Below are 15,973 nucleotides of genomic sequence, written 5' to 3'. Positions count from 1 at the left end.
ACCAGAAAAAATGAGCCTTAGAGCTCTGCTGTACAGATCATCAATAACACAACTACATAGTTGCTTTGTGTACTAGTTACTACAACTAAATTGTGAACAAAAAGGCTGTTTTATCAATACGTGATACACAAAATCCTCCCCAGACCTTTGTTGGCCAGGTTGAGAAGTGATGCTCCATCATTATGACATCATCAGCACTGACTGTCCACAGCATCTTGGATGCTTCTTCCTGGAGTTTGTACTTTCTGGTGATAGAAACACACTTAAGAACAAACTACAGCCCAAAGAAAGTTTAGGGATAGCTGGGAAAAGAACTACAGTGAGGTTAACTAAGCTGTATTTTTTGCTCCTCAGCTTTAGCAGTTTGGCTCAATTAAGTTTAAGAACATAAATAAAACAAATATAAAGTTTATGACTGGCATTTTTTCATTACAAATGTTTTTGGAAAAAGTGACACTTTTATTAAGTACCTGGTTGCATCTCTTGGAAGGAAAAGATCATACGTACCATCAATGCTATTAAATTCCATATACTTGTTGATCAAGGTCATTCAGCATTATCATGATATCATTATATATAATTAGAATTCTAATCTTTATTAGCAATGCTAAAGGGGCAACATAAATGACTAGGAGCAGTCATAAACAGGGGTGCCTGCAGCTGTGCGTACCATGAGCGCTCCGACTGCCCTGAGAAATATTTATTCTCAGAATTTTTCACCAGTCATGAAACGTGTCTCGTATTTCTGTTGGCTGTTTAAAAGAATGCCCAATTTGCTAATGTACAATTCTTTTGAGTCGGTTCTTTTCAGTGAATTGGCCAAAGGCTTGCAAAACTATTTGAATCGATTCGTGATTCAGTACAATACGTTCGGTCCGCTCTCTCACTGGATCATTTGGAGCTGGTTCTCATGCTGTATAAACAGTTTCTGGATACTTACGAACAGAGAACAAACAGCGCTGGATACACTGGAAATGTACCAACAATCAACTGAAACAAAAATCTGTTTTTTTGAGAGGTACATTTGAGAAACTTGAGCTAGTGCTGTGTCATCTGAACAAGGGGCGTCCGCTCGTGCTGTTTTTCAACGGTTTTCCACGTACACATTCGCTAGATGTACAATCGCGTCACGTTTCACTGTGTTTTTAGCATCTCTCAAGGGAGCGCTGCATTTGTAGACACGTCTGTCTGAATGGTTACTGGAAGAAATGCTTTGCCAGTAGTTACATTAATGCTACACTTCCTCAAGAAAATAAAACATATGCTTATCTCAAAGTCACCAGAATTGAATGCTTTGGTGTTGTTTTTGCACACAAAAAAAAAACTAATTGAGTAGCATGCCCCCTGACCCCCTAGATAGCCTATAAGCTCAATTAAGCAGATTTCTGTGCGTACCCGCAAATTAAATCCTGCAGGCGCCCCTGGTCAAAAAAAATCGTCAGAAAACACACACACTTTGAATATTACCTGTATAAAACACAGATTGCAAGAGTACCCGTGGCCACCAAGCCAGCAATAATCCCCACAGCAATGGAGATCTTTCTCTCTGAAAAACACATACATTCCTTATCTGCTGGTTTGTGGGATGATTAGCATTCACTTAGTGTCAATATCCAACTACGTCCATTTTTAGAAGTATGATAAAGCAATAGAAGACACCAGGAGTAATTTTGGAGGAATGCAATATGAAACATCCAGTCAGTCGCCCGTTCAGCATTCTGATAAAAGGGACCTGGTTGCATAACTCTGTCCTGACTTTATTACTTCTATCTGTTGGCTTGGGGGAGATTCAGTAGGTGAAATGCAGAGAAATCTATATTTTTTTTTTAGTTAAAAATTCAGGACTTGCAGACTTCGGTACATTATTCACGAATTTATTTTCTTTCTCCCCTTTTTTAATCAAAGTTAGGGTATGGGGCAATGCCAAAAGATGAAATTCGCACAAATACATATATGAATGAATGAATGGATGAATGAATGGATGAATGAATGGATGAATGAACGTTACATTTATATAGCACTTTTTCTGACACTACACTCAAAGCGCTTCACACAGTGAACAGGGGACTATCCTCAACAGTATAGCAATATGCAACAAACATAACAGCGACACACACACACACACACACACACACACACACACACACACACAAACACAGGAAATATAGAAGGGGGGAAATAGGGGGAGAGAAATGAAGTGTTGGTTGGAAGATGTAAAAGCAACAATGATGTAAGGACCAAAGATGAGCTTTTAGTGCCCCCTGCTGGAAACAAAGTAATTGAACTATGGCCTTTGACTGACCATAGAGAGTTGAGTTGCTGAGTTAAACTGCATAAACAAAGTAACAAGCAGTGGTATGACCAAAACATATCATTTTGTGGTCATGAAAGCTGCAATACCCAGATTAATGCAGAGTTCTCCCCTAAAGCCACAATCTGGAGAGTCTTTTGGAGGAGTTGTCCGACCTCCTGGCCAGGTGACTTGAACCCCTTTTACTGGCTCATAGACCTTATCAGTCCCAAAGTAGTTTGCAATGACCTGTGTGGAGAACCCATGGCTCAACTGACACATCTAATTTAGAACAGAGCAGTATACAGATGCATTGGTTGCGCTTTCAATGTTTGCAGCTAGTGCTAGTGAGTATGTTAGCATCACACCTGAAATTGGTTATCACTACCCTGAATGTGTTTCATCATATATCCTGATTCACAATCTCCACTTGCATCCATAGTTACGTCTCCTTGGATACCTGTGTAACAATAGTCAAAACAAAGTATGTACCGTAATTAATTTCTGTCAGTTTTATTTACAATGGACAATGCTCGAAATTGCATAGAAGATCAAACCACAAAGCACAGAGAAAGATATCAGCTCAAGCTCTGTCTACCTGTAATGGTCCTGTTCCACATTCGTCTGCTGATAGCAAAGCCATCATATGGGTTTCCATTTTCTGCCAAGGTTTCGTTTAATGCCAGGGCGTAGAGCCAGACACTGTCATGGGCTATGGCCACAAGCACTGACACCTGGTGAAGCGAAGCAAAGCAATCTCATAAACTCATAATGAAAGAAAGGATGCATCTGACTTGTACAGTTCTATTGAAAAACAGAATGTCTAATTTCATCATCTGATTTTCAGTAAATTTAACTTTCAAAATACAGTCTGAACAAGGGTTCCCTCATTGTATGAGCATAATATATTCCAGAAAGTTTATTATTAAAGGTGCATTCGGTAATTTTTTGAAGTATGTCGAAGTATGGCTTACACTGACATCTAGTGGCCTGGATGCTACATCATTCAAACAGTAGTTTTCAGTTACCAATGTCTTTGTAACAATCTAATATGCACAGTAAACCAGGATTAATTTAATTAATGAGTCAAAGAGTCCAATTACAGGGCAGTAACTAAGATTAACAGAGCAGTATTCAGATGGACATGTGATTCTAACATCACTGCCCCCATAATGTGGCCCTGCCCCCCTGCAGAATTAAAAGAGCTTTTATAAGGTTATTGATATGACTGAACTCTTCATCTCACATGAGTGGACATGATTTTATAAATATGTATTCAAATTGCTATTAATTTCTTTAGAAGTAAAAATTTTTATATGAGGAAATAAAATAATGAGTGCACCTTTAAGTAAACTATTGAAAATATGTTATTATCTACTATTAACCTAAATTCTCTTGGTTAACAAGAAGTTTGCCTTTTATGCCTCCAGACATTTGAGCACATTATCTCTAAAGGTGCAACATGTTAAAATTTTCATGTAATTTTCACCCTTTTTTTGTCAATGTGTGAACGGCTTGTAACACAACTTAAAAAAAATGAGCCCATCCCGGACTTCATAGGTTGCCTATTAAAGCCTGTAGACTGATTTTCATGCGAAGAGAGCGGGTCGTTTTTCCATAGGATGTGACGTTTATGCGTGCTCCCGAGAGACTTGACTCAGTGCTTCTCTTCCACTATTCAACAGCGACAACAAACTACAACACTAACGTTATCTTAGAGATGGAATCCAGCAAACATCACAACACCGACTCCTACACAAAATCAGAGTGAGCCAAAAAATAAAATAATAATATATTTACTGATTCCTGTCTGGCAAAGAAGGAACGTGATCGTGGTCGAGCTATAACTAGAGTGAACATCTGCAGGGCATTTGATTCATGGAGGGACATTTGTTCGGTTTTGGGGATCAAAACTGACCCTGAATTGGCGTTCATCTTATTGGACAGGTAAGCTTATATAACTACAAAGTATGTGATATATAGCACCATAAGGACTGATCTGTGTAATTTTAGCTAAACTACAATAACACATGAGATGAATGCTAGACAATGTTCAAGATAGTGCAAAAAGACCCATTCATTATTGTAACGTAACTTGGTTATAAAGAAAATATATACATTATATTATTATAAAACAATAGTGCATTGATGTATCAAAATGACAGTTGTGATGAAATCACATGAATACTGAATTGTGTCAACATATTTATAATGTACAGTCTATTTTATAAACAGCTACAGTAATCATCCACCAAATTTAGCTAACAGCTATTGAGCTGGCTAACTATCTAATGGCGACATAGGCTATCGTATAAATGCAGTCAATGGCTGTGTCTCGTTTGGAAACTGTGTCCTCCTGAGGTCGTATTTGTCGGCCACATACGTCATCAAGGCTGTCTCGTTTCAGAAAAGCGAGTAGGACATTTCGAATGCGACCTTCTTTCACTGGAATTGGGAGGATGCCTGAGGTGTATCCTTCGTGGGCACTCACAACCCACAATTCTTTGCTTCAAAGGAAATGTCTAAAAAATATAATGCCAATTTGCCGTAACTATGATGTTCAAATGCAAGGGATGTTAATTTCCAAGTTGAAGTACCTCAGTAGATGGGTGTAGAGTATATAATATGTATAATTATATTAATATTTAATTAAAATAAAGTATTAGACTAAAAGTACACCTGTAAAATCTATTTTCTTTTCTCTTTATATCATTATAACTCTCCTAAATTTGACCTCATACATTCCCTTCTAAAGGGACATTGTTCCCATCTCAATCAAAGCGCTCACGCTTGTTAAAGAGTGGCATGATGTCATAGCAAACATGTTACATTCAGTTTCCGTTCGTCCTACGAAGGCCGTCTTGTTTAAACGAGACTTATTTAAAGGAGGACACTCGGTATACTACAGCCTTCAAAGGACGCGACCTCCGGAGGACGCATCCTTCCAAATGAGACACAGTCAATCTATCATGCAAAGAAACGTGATTACTTCAAACTACTGTCTCGCATTGTTAGACCTATATCCTGTTCCAGCACTGGAGAGTCAAATATAATATATAGTCTCAAAGTTTGTAGTAAAACAATCATAACTCTGTAATTTTAATTATGCTACCTCATCTGTTAGCATGATGCCGGTCAATCACATTCAGTCTCTGTACGTTATGTCATTGTTTTGGTCGATGCTTGCTCGCATCCCTATGAGTGTGTGCACGAGCAACAGTTAGCTGGCTGCAGTTCACTTAACGGCCACAGGTGTCATTAAAAACAAGGGTTTCTGAATCTTACATACTGCTCCTTTAAACAGAGAAAATAATATGGATAATATCTGTCAGGTGCGACAAGGACTCAAATTCAAAGATCAACAAAATGCATAAAGGTGGGTGGAGAACTGACAGGCTGCAGACATAGGAAGTGTAAAGGTTGGCTATGGTGGACGGCTGAACCAGTGAACACTTATGATGAGGCAGGTGGGCAGGCCAATGAACGGAGGTGGACAAGCAGGCAAATATGATTCCAATAGCAGCGGTGCAGCCAAGAACCAACAGAGAAAGTTGGGAAGGGAAGACAGGAAACAAATCTATCCAGGCTGGCTGGACCAGGAACCTCACAGAAAAAAATGTGATCTAATCCGATGAGGCCTAGACATTTAGGGACAGGACAAGACTGACAGGAACGTGACAAAAAAAACTCAACAAGTGCACAAAGCGAGCACAATCCCACATCTAGACAGGGTGAGAACCGCAACAAACTGGTACGAGACAAGCACACAGGGAGATTATTGCTGCCTTTATGTGCTATAAGAATTATCCAGAATTACTTCCCACTTCTGAAGTGGTAATTACGTCGTGTTAAAGTGCTTTGTTGTCGGAAAGAAGAGGAAAAATGGACAACGCCAGGTTCATTCATACATATTTTTTGAGGAACTTTTATTTTGACACCATAATACATATTATACAGTAAGCTTGTATGACGATAATGGAATTTTGGTGAAATTCAAGCAATTTATTCTGTGTAAAAATTTTCAACATGCATCAAATGGTTGCTGATATGCATAAATGAACTTGACTGAAATGGTAAGCACTAACAATTAGCTGTATTTAGAAAAATTAATAAACCTGTCATTCACAACAGAAACCATACTGTACTCTCCTCCACCATGGTGAAAGTTTATGACTCAATCCCATCTCTGACTCTTGGGTTTAAAAATTATCCCAGAGTTTCCTAGTCATAATGACTTGAGGCGTTGTTCATGTGCAACTTGCTATTGGAAAACTCATATTTACAATAATTCTGATAGCACTTGAAGGCAGTATAAATAGAGAGGAGGGTAATGAGGTGGTAATACTGTACTAATAGTAATTCAAACAAGGTGGCGGGGCTTATTGCTTTTATAAAATTATTACTCCATAAAACTATAATTTTTATATTTATTTATTAATAAAATAAACACCAGCAACATAAAATATAATGATATAACACATGTATTCCTCCGCCAAGCAATGTAGTTATAAAAGAGGTTGCCAAGCAACACACACAGTAACAAAGAGAGTGAAGAACGGGCTCAACCAATCAGAATCAAGGACCGGAACTATCCGTTTTAGAATTAACATTTATCTGGATATCACCATTAAATGTGAAATTGCTGAAGCATTGATCAAAAAAGTTAACACTCCTCTTTGCTGGATGAGGAGGAGTTTTTAATGCTGTACATGTGCACTTTAATTGTGCAGTGCCAGAAGCAAGGATATCGCTCCAACATCGTCTCTCCTCTTAGTTTGGGTGCCAGTAAGATTGCAAGTCAAGTCAAGTCAAGTCAAGTGGTTTTTATTGTCGTTTCAACCATATACAGTTAGTACAGTACACAGCAAAACGAGACAACGTTCCTCCAGGACCATGGTGCTACATAAAAACAACAAAGGACCAACACAGGACCACATGAGACAACACAACGAAATAAAATACCTATATATACCTATATAAAGTGCACGTGCAAACATGTGCAAAAAGTACAGGACAATACAACAAATTTCTGACAATGAACAGGACAATAGACAGTGCAGCACCGACCAGTACTCAGTAGTGCAAAAAGATGACAGTTTCTAAAAATGTAAACATAACATACTATGAGATAATGTTCTATGCACATAGCAGTTATTGAGGTAGCAGACAGTTATAAAGTGACAGTAATTAAAGTGCAACTCAGGACACGTGTGTGTCAAACCAGTCTCTGAGTATTGAGGAGTCTGATGGCTTGGGGAAGAAGCTGTTACACAGTCTGGCCGTGAGGGCCCGAATGCTTCGGTACCTCTTGCGAGACGGGAGGAGGGTAAAGAGTTTGTGTGAGGGGTGTGTGGGGTCGTCCACAATGCTGGTTGCTTTACGGATACAGTTTTTTTTGTAAATGTCTTTGATGGAGGGAAGAGAGACCCCAATGATCTTCTCAGCTGTCCTCACTATCCTCTGCAGGGCTTTGCGGTCCAAAACGGTGCAAGTCCCAAACTAGGCAGTGATGCAGCTGCTCAGGATGCTCTCAATAGTCCCTCTATAGAATGTAGTGAGGATGGGGGTTGGGAGATGTGCTTTCCTCAGCCTTCGAATAAAGTAGAGATGCTGCTGGGCTTTCTTGGTGATAGAGCTGGTGTTGAGGGACCAGGTGTGGTTCTCCGCCAAGTGAACACCAAGGAATTTGGTGCTTTTGACGATCTCCACAGAGGAGCCGTCGATGTTCAGCGGAGTGTGAACGAGTCACATGCAGGGACGAGTCACATGTATGCCCCTGTCACAGACATGATTTCTCTCGACTCTAGCCCAGCATCAGAAAGTCGTGCTTCGCAAACAGTGGTTGGTGTAGATTGTCTCAGTGCCAGCTGCTTTACAAATCTGACGGCAACATAGAACCAAGGAAGTTCACCCCCATAGGCTTTCCAGTGTACCTAACATTAGGAGAAAGAAAACATTTTGCCTTGTAAACTGTTGCATTGTAGCTGTTGTCATTTGCCAGCAATGTCTTTTTTTTCTTGTTACAGTGTAGAATAACCAAGCTACACTGTAACAAAAATATATTGCTGACAAATGACAGCATGACTACAGAAAAGTGTGCACAATATTCTACAAATAAAAAGCAAACTAAAGTTTAACTTACCATACATCTTTGGTGTATTTTGTCCACTTTGGATGGAGATAAAAAGCTGGTGGATTGGCCGGCAGCAACGAGAGGTATTTCTCCAATGAGGCGACAGGACACAGAGGATTCCCTGACTGCTCGAACAGCATCTTTGTGTTTTTTTGTACATTCGTTGAATGACAGTATTACATACTTCTGAGTGTTCTTGTCCTGGCAGATGATAAATGATTCAGGCTTCAGTTGGCAGTTGCCTCTTTAGCTCTGTGTCCCATATGCAGCTGTACTTCAAACGAGACTGTGTTGACAAGACCCTCAGGAGTATTTGGATTCAGTGCTGCAGACTGCTTGATTTTCTGAAAGTCTGCCTCCGTTAACGCAGGATGGTGGGATGTTTCGTCACATCCATCTCAGCGAAGATTTTTCACTACTCCAACGAAAACGTTGTTGCTAGTGATAATCTCGAATCTTTCAACAGACACCAGAATCGGTTGATCGGTGAATCATTTATGTACCAACGCCCTGCACGAAGGCCGACATAACTGCTGAAACCGTAGAGTTCAACTTTCCCGTTTATCAGGTTTAGGTCAATTTTGGTTATTGTTTTAAAATTAATAGCCAGATCTTTCTCGGCATGCCTATTCTGAAAACAGGGAACAGACCACATAGTCTGTTTAATGGTCCCAACTTAATTTCTTTTCCAGCTCTTCAATTTCTCTCTCATTAATTTCAGAGTGTCTGCTTTGTTTTTTTATCTTCTTTCTCTGTCCTGTTCATCTCTTTCCACCACTCATCCATGCTTTGACCACCCATTAAGTCAAAATTGACAACAACATCTGTCATTTTGAAACTATTTCTTTGGCGCAGTAATACTGAATTGTTTTACAGAATCAAAAAGACGACAGTTGCGTAGTAATACTGATGTAATGCGGTCACAGGTGTATTTTTGTTGAGTAATTTACAACGGCTTCGAACGTGGCTTAACCAATCAGAATCAAGGAACTATCCGTTTTATAAGTAAACATTTAACTGTATGATAAAATGTATTTCTTAGTGCACATGACAACAATGGACTAAAAACCAGTAAAGCCACACAACACTATAGTATTCCCTGAGATGCAAAAGCATTTAGGTGAAAGTCATAATTGTAATCTAAAGTAATTTACAATGTGATTTGTTACACTAATTTTAATAAACAAAAATCCATTACTTCAACTAATTACTTTTGTTTTTAGTTACACTGTTTTTTTTTTTTTTTTACACTCTGGTGGACTTTAGTGTCCATGACAATGCATCATTCCTTTGCAGATGTCTATAAAGTCAAAGCCAACCTTTTCATCAGCAGCATACGTATATCCAAAATCTTTTTTGGATCTTCTGATGACACTCTTGGAGAATGCCCGGTACCGTTCATCACTAGGTTTATACAGAGACAGGAAAAACAAGGCCTGGTAGGCTTGCCTTGCCACTGAGTCAAAATCATCACCTGAAAATGAAAAAAATAAAAATTAATGCATAATAAATGCAAAAAGTACTTCGAGATTCTGTCATATCTTATTTATTGAGGTTAGCAAAGACATCGTAACAACGTTACGTAACAAGCCTTGTTTCCAGTCAAAATTGCCAAACAACTCTTTTAGACTGTACGGCTCAAAACAGAAGAAAACAAAATCTCCATTGGTCAGGCCTTTCTTGTGAGCTTCAATTAGCAAGCTGCGGACCACCTCGCCGCGTGCTGATATCACAATTACTGTACAGGGAAAAGCACAGAGAAATGCTTAAGTGTTTCATTGTTTACTTCCATGAATGTACCACAAAAACGCACTTTTCAAAACCCCTTTGGGAACAACCTAATAAGGCAACACAGTGCCAGAAGAGTTGTTTTTACCATGGGAAACTTGAGCTATCTCTGTTAGAACCCAGGACCAGGTTGTCGGCAAAGACCCTTGGGAGAGCGAACTATGGATCTCTATATATTTGGCCACTGTGATGTTATTGTGCTCTGCTTTGTACCTTGGGAGAAAAGGTGGTTTGATTATTTATATTTGACAGCAGTACCATCTATATATTGCAGAAATAGTAAGAATAGTGTGGTAGTATGCCATTCCGAAATCAACCAGGGGTTTTCAAGCTTTTAGGACATGCACCCCCCATCCTCCATTTGTCTAATATGAGCTTGTGTTGCCAAAAAATCAGATGAGAAAGAAATGCATTCTAACTCCCTTGAAAAAACATTTCAAAATATAGTATGGAAAACATGGCTTTGTACTGTAGTTTGACCTTGTCATCGTTTGTTAGTTTTGACTATTTACAATGGAAGTCAGCTGATTTATTTTTGAACATGTGTTTGGTTTGTCTTATTAGTTTTACAGATTTTAAACTAATTTGCAAACACCTCAGAATACACTCTGAGGATGTGATTCATTACTTAAAGCTGAAGTGTGTAACTTTCTCTGTGTTAAATACTTTCTCCTATCCAAGCTTAATATGCAGAGACAACTATAAGTAAGCCATTCATAGTCCAATTTATTTAAAAAATGTAAACACTGTGCAACTGTGGCACTATAAAAAATCCTCTGTTTGTTTGAGCGACCTGTCCGACCCAATATTTCATCATTGACTCAATAAGTGGTGTGAGTTGGGGGCAGGGCTATCTGTTTGATCAACAGTAGAAACAGTATCCTAAACGCTGTTTAAAAACAATGTTTAGTTTTGGAATTCTGTTCTGCAGCACTAGTGGCACAGAAAGTACACATTTCTGTTTTAATATGATGCACATGAATCAATATTTTATGTACTGTTCGTCGTACGTCAAATTCACCTCACATGAGTGTATAAATGCCAAAAACTGCGGTAATGTTTCTTTCATGGACAAATTGGTGTTTTTGAATTAAACATTTACAGTAAGTGAAAAAAATCTTTCTTGTTGACTTCCATTGTTTCAATCGTGAATAATGTGTGTTTTCTTTACGAATCCATAGAATCCGTTTCATTAGAATACCTGTAAGGTGCTGTAAGAGTTTTAAACTGATCTGAAAACTGTTGAATTGGCCACGCCCCCTCTTTCCAAAACCCCAGACTCCAAAGACAGAAACACACTTAGAAACCATTGTATTGCAGCAGAAGTAGGGGGAGTATCCCCCTGAGCAGTTCGCTCTCTGAACGTTAACGGCAGCAGGCTACTGTACCGGCACCTATACGAGCATATATGGGCTGGCCTGTGAACGTGCACAAAGATTGACAGGCAGAAACAAAGTCTCTGACGGAGACCCACAGACATTTTCCCCTCTGCCAGGTATCTGATCAGGTAAATTCTGCATGTCGTTTACTAAAAAATTATTTACAACACACAACGCTCATTCGTCGCCACATCTGGTGTAAATGGTAACTGAACAAATCTTTTGGTGAACAGAATCAAAAAACTAGACTCACTTTGATGAATTAAAATAACCACCACTATAAAATATCACCCCACAGGTTGAAAACCCCTGCTCTTAAATGATATTACTAGTGGGTGAATTTACACATTCATAATATAGTATATAATAAAGTTATTCAATGTACATCATATCAAACTTTAAGAGGATTCCATAAAGAGCATAGCTCCAGTCCAAATATTTGGAGAAGACATATTTGCTTGTAAAGTCGCATTGCTTTCTACAGCTTTGAGTTTCATGGTACACACCTGATCCCCTCAGCTGGAATATTCCAGGCTGGTTTGCTGTCATGGATAATGCCGATGCGCTGCCAGCCAAACTGTTTACAGATCTCCACAAAAAAAGCTCCTAGTTTAGTAAAAGGTCCAAACACTCTTGTTAGTGTTGGGTAGACCTGAAACAAAGGGTCAAAGAGAGAGAGATTTTGCCACAAAATAAAAATGATAAGCACTTCAGATGCACATTAATGCTTACATATTGCAACTGACCGTCTTATCTGTAAACTGTTGTTCTGCACATATGGGGCTGATGACAGCGATGTTCCAATAAGCTGCTAGTTTAGCAGTCACAGCACAAACCTTAAATAATAATTTGCAAGAGATGAAATGCTTTATATTACTCCATTTCCTACTATATTCACATTTGACTGTTCTGTGTTATGTGATAATGATATCTTGTGACAAATGAGATTATAATTACTTTTGTAATAACCTTTTGAAAGCCCTTCAAGTCAATTTTAAGCTATAATTGAAACCGTGCTCATGTAGAGGACAGATACCTATATTTGACAGTCCATTGCCTGAATAATTATTTCTATTTCTGACACGTTCTGTTTCAGCTAGCTAGATTTATTCATTTTAAATGAATGCACATACATTTGAGCAAGACGGGCCGATGAAAGCACTGTATTTGTGTCTGTGGTAAAGGTCTACAATTTTCCCTGGGCCACGCAAATCATTGCATTCATCATCCACATAATGGTAGTCCAGTTGATGACCTGACACAACAGATTCAATCAACAACAGATTCACTTATGCTTTGTTCATATTAAATGTACAGCGCTTTATGCAGTGGCCCCAAAAAGTGTTAAGTATTAATTTAATTGCATTACAATCAAAAAATCAAATCGAATCTGCAAACAATTGATGCTAGAGCTTTTCTCAGAACTAACATTACTTTTTGCAATGACTAAAGTAATTAGTCTCAAGGTGACTTTTAGTAGAAGTTTAACCAAAGCTTAAATGTGTACGTTTAACTAACGTTTAATACAAATACTTCCAAAGACTTGAGCTATATATCTCATTTCAATCCTAACAAGCTTCTTTTGTGACATCTTGTACTTGAAAAGTGTGTTTGTGCTATCTTTAAAAGAAATGACACTTGCATTGATATTTTGTTATGCTATAGCCTACAGTACAACATCTATACATTTTTTAGGCTGACTTAAGTATCTACTGTAAAAATGATTCATGATTATCATCATCATTGTCTACTTGGTACAAACCTGGCAGAAGGTCTGGGCTGCTGTTTACGGCACTGATGGCGATGAGAGCTCCAGCCCCAATCCGGCCAACACTGAAAGGAGTGGAGGTGTTGGGCAAGGAGATCAGTAGGGTGAACTTTGTGCCCAGACTGAGAGACACCATTGCCAGCAACAAGAGTACTGGGGCTCTCCAGAGGTGCTCTGTTAACTCTACATCACATATTAGTAATATTAAAAATGTTGAAGTGTACAAACATAATGTATATCATACAATATAATTTTTTTTTTTCAGAATGGACCTAAAATATGTGAGATGTTTGTCAATACCAATGATAAATAATACCAATGAATAATAATAAAAAATAATAATACTAATAAAATAATAATTAAAACATACTTGTTGTGTTATGAGGTTTAAAATCTTTAGATTTTCAAGCTGTCTTTACAAATACACACATTTTCACAAACATTGGATCTTCAAATTCTGGTTCTTCGATCTCAACAAATCATTTGTTTTATGTCTGCTTTTAAAGCCCAATAAACACGGATATATATATATATATATATATATATATATATATATATATATATAGCCACAACATAAATATATGCCAAAGTAACTGAAAGAAAGCAAAATCTGTAGACCCAGTATATGTATGTGTTTGCATAGTGTATTGTAACTGCAGCAACAAGACTTGTAATATATATTTTCTTTTAAATCCCACGTACGTACTATGAACACTAAATGAGCTTAAAATGAAATACACTGAAATTACTTACCACTCATTTCAAAAGAGTGAATCTAGCTTCAATTCAGAGACAATTAAAATGAGTCAAACAAATCAAGAATCAAACTTTGCATCAGAAACAACCTGTATCCATGGTGGGGAAAACTATCCAGTGACAAACTGTGACCATATGGTTTTGCTCTGAAACCAGCCATCCACAACAGTGATCTCCCCAGAGTGACTGCAAATCAAGGGTCTCACATTAATATTGCTCTGTATCTCAAGCTCTGGTGCTCCTCTGACGTTTGTTTATCTAGACAAGCGTATAAGTAAACACTGATCTGCAGATGTCTATGGGAATTCTCATGTCCACGAGGTCTGGAAAACTATGATACAAGTTTCTCTGTTACTGATAACATATTTTTCTGTTTACGTGCATTAAGGCCCTGTTCGTTAGTGCTTGAAAATATTAATGTGGCTCCAATATTTATCCTCGTTGAACATGGCTTGTGCAGAGTGGCCATTTTAAGGCTTAAAACCTATTGTATTACATGTTAGTATATTCTATGAATGTCAACACCCTATCTGTATGTTACATAGCCTGTACAAACAGAATCTCAAAAATAAGTCATTGTCTCATTTATTTGGGATAGTAGATACTAATAGCGATATTTACTTTCCACATCTCCACAAAGATTCTCCTATTTAAGTTGTGGTGGCCACTCTAGATTCAGGTTAAGTACAATTTTACACAGTAAAAGTTAAAAGAAGAATAGAAATGTGGGAATGCCCTCTGGTGTTTCTGTAAATTCCACAAGCCTGCAAACATATTAAAACTGTCTCAGCAAAAAAACAAAAAACATGACAAACACAATGACAAAGTGAGACAAATGTTGAGGACCAAAGGTTTAAAAAAATAAAAAGTTTATGACTGCCTAAATACACAAGGGCAATTAACTATCAAAAAGAAAATCAATGTATTTTCAATTGACACAATATGTCATACAATTACTAGGGATGTGCCCGAAGCCGAATACCTTAAGGGATGGTCACATGGGTTTTGAGCACACCATTTATTTTCGGACAACACATCGAACTGGGATATGATGTCACACGTGAGCTTAAAGGTGCACCCAGTAATTCTAATCCAATACATTTTTGGTCAAATTCTGCAAATATCTCCTCACAGTCTGCTAGCTATCCGTTCTGTGGGTGGGCTGAAAATCTAGTATTTGTACACAGCCCTGGCTCTGTAAATGGGATAAAAACAAAGTGGAACATACCGATCCACACAACACTACTCCAGCCAATCAGCAACAGGGTGTGTTCTTGCACGTGCACAGGATGGGGAGTGGGGGCAGAGCGAGAGGGGAATTTATTAGAAGAGTGACGGCAGACCTGGCTGATGCAAACTTTCTAATCTCCAAGGAGGACAAATGGCTGAGAAACAGACCAAGATAAGGTCAGATGAATATAAACAAAAAAATAATGATTATGATAAGTCAAGGACGGAGCTTCCAAAGACGCACTGAAGGGAGGGGTGGGTTTGTGTTGGCAGTTGAGTTCAAATATCAGCAGTGTTTCTCAGGAATCGCTGAGTGCACCTTTAAGAGAGTCATGAGGAATAAAAAGTTGCAAGATTCCTTTTTCCATCAATAAAAATCTGCCTAGCCTCCACCCATGTTAGCAACCCCCCTCCCCAACCCAAACGAAAGTGGTTGGTCCTCAAGTTCAACCAGTGCGGGGTCCAAATTGAGAACACGTCATGTACATTACTACTAAAATAACTAAAAAAATTAAGCCGGAATCGTAAATAAAATGGAAATGTTCCCATTGTGAAATGTGTGTTAGTGTGTTTTTACAAACAAAAAAAATTATAAAATTAATAATAATTCCCAAGTGAACTCTTGACTC

General features: G+C 38.2%; 1 protein-coding gene across 1 annotated transcript in view; it reads right to left on the bottom strand.

Annotated features, from left to right (window-relative positions):
• Positions 1-14,242, bottom strand: part of LOC127643589 (atrial natriuretic peptide receptor 1-like) — a 34,664-nt gene extending 20,422 nt beyond the window's left edge. The window contains exons 1-13 of the mRNA XM_052126376.1: positions 14,112-14,242; positions 13,353-13,541; positions 12,724-12,845; positions 12,337-12,426; positions 12,097-12,242; positions 10,300-10,424; positions 10,015-10,161; positions 9,743-9,897; positions 2,889-3,024; positions 2,659-2,750; positions 2,401-2,539; positions 1,468-1,546; positions 146-245 (exon numbers count right to left, since the gene is read on the bottom strand). Of these exons, the coding sequence (XP_051982336.1) occupies positions 146-245; positions 1,468-1,546; positions 2,401-2,539; positions 2,659-2,750; positions 2,889-3,024; positions 9,743-9,897; positions 10,015-10,161; positions 10,300-10,424; positions 12,097-12,242; positions 12,337-12,426; positions 12,724-12,845; positions 13,353-13,541; positions 14,112-14,118 (1,527 nt within the window). The 5' untranslated portion in view covers positions 14,119-14,242. The remainder of the gene's footprint in view (positions 1-145; positions 246-1,467; positions 1,547-2,400; positions 2,540-2,658; positions 2,751-2,888; positions 3,025-9,742; positions 9,898-10,014; positions 10,162-10,299; positions 10,425-12,096; positions 12,243-12,336; positions 12,427-12,723; positions 12,846-13,352; positions 13,542-14,111) is intronic.
• Between the last annotated feature and the right edge of the window lie 1,731 nt (positions 14,243-15,973).

This window comes from Xyrauchen texanus, chromosome 5 (assembly GCF_025860055.1).
Source record: "Xyrauchen texanus isolate HMW12.3.18 chromosome 5, RBS_HiC_50CHRs, whole genome shotgun sequence".
Classification (NCBI taxonomy): domain Eukaryota; kingdom Metazoa; phylum Chordata; class Actinopteri; order Cypriniformes; family Catostomidae; genus Xyrauchen; species Xyrauchen texanus.
The sequence above is the reverse complement of the archived record's forward strand: the minus strand, read 5'-3'. Positions and strand labels throughout refer to the sequence as shown.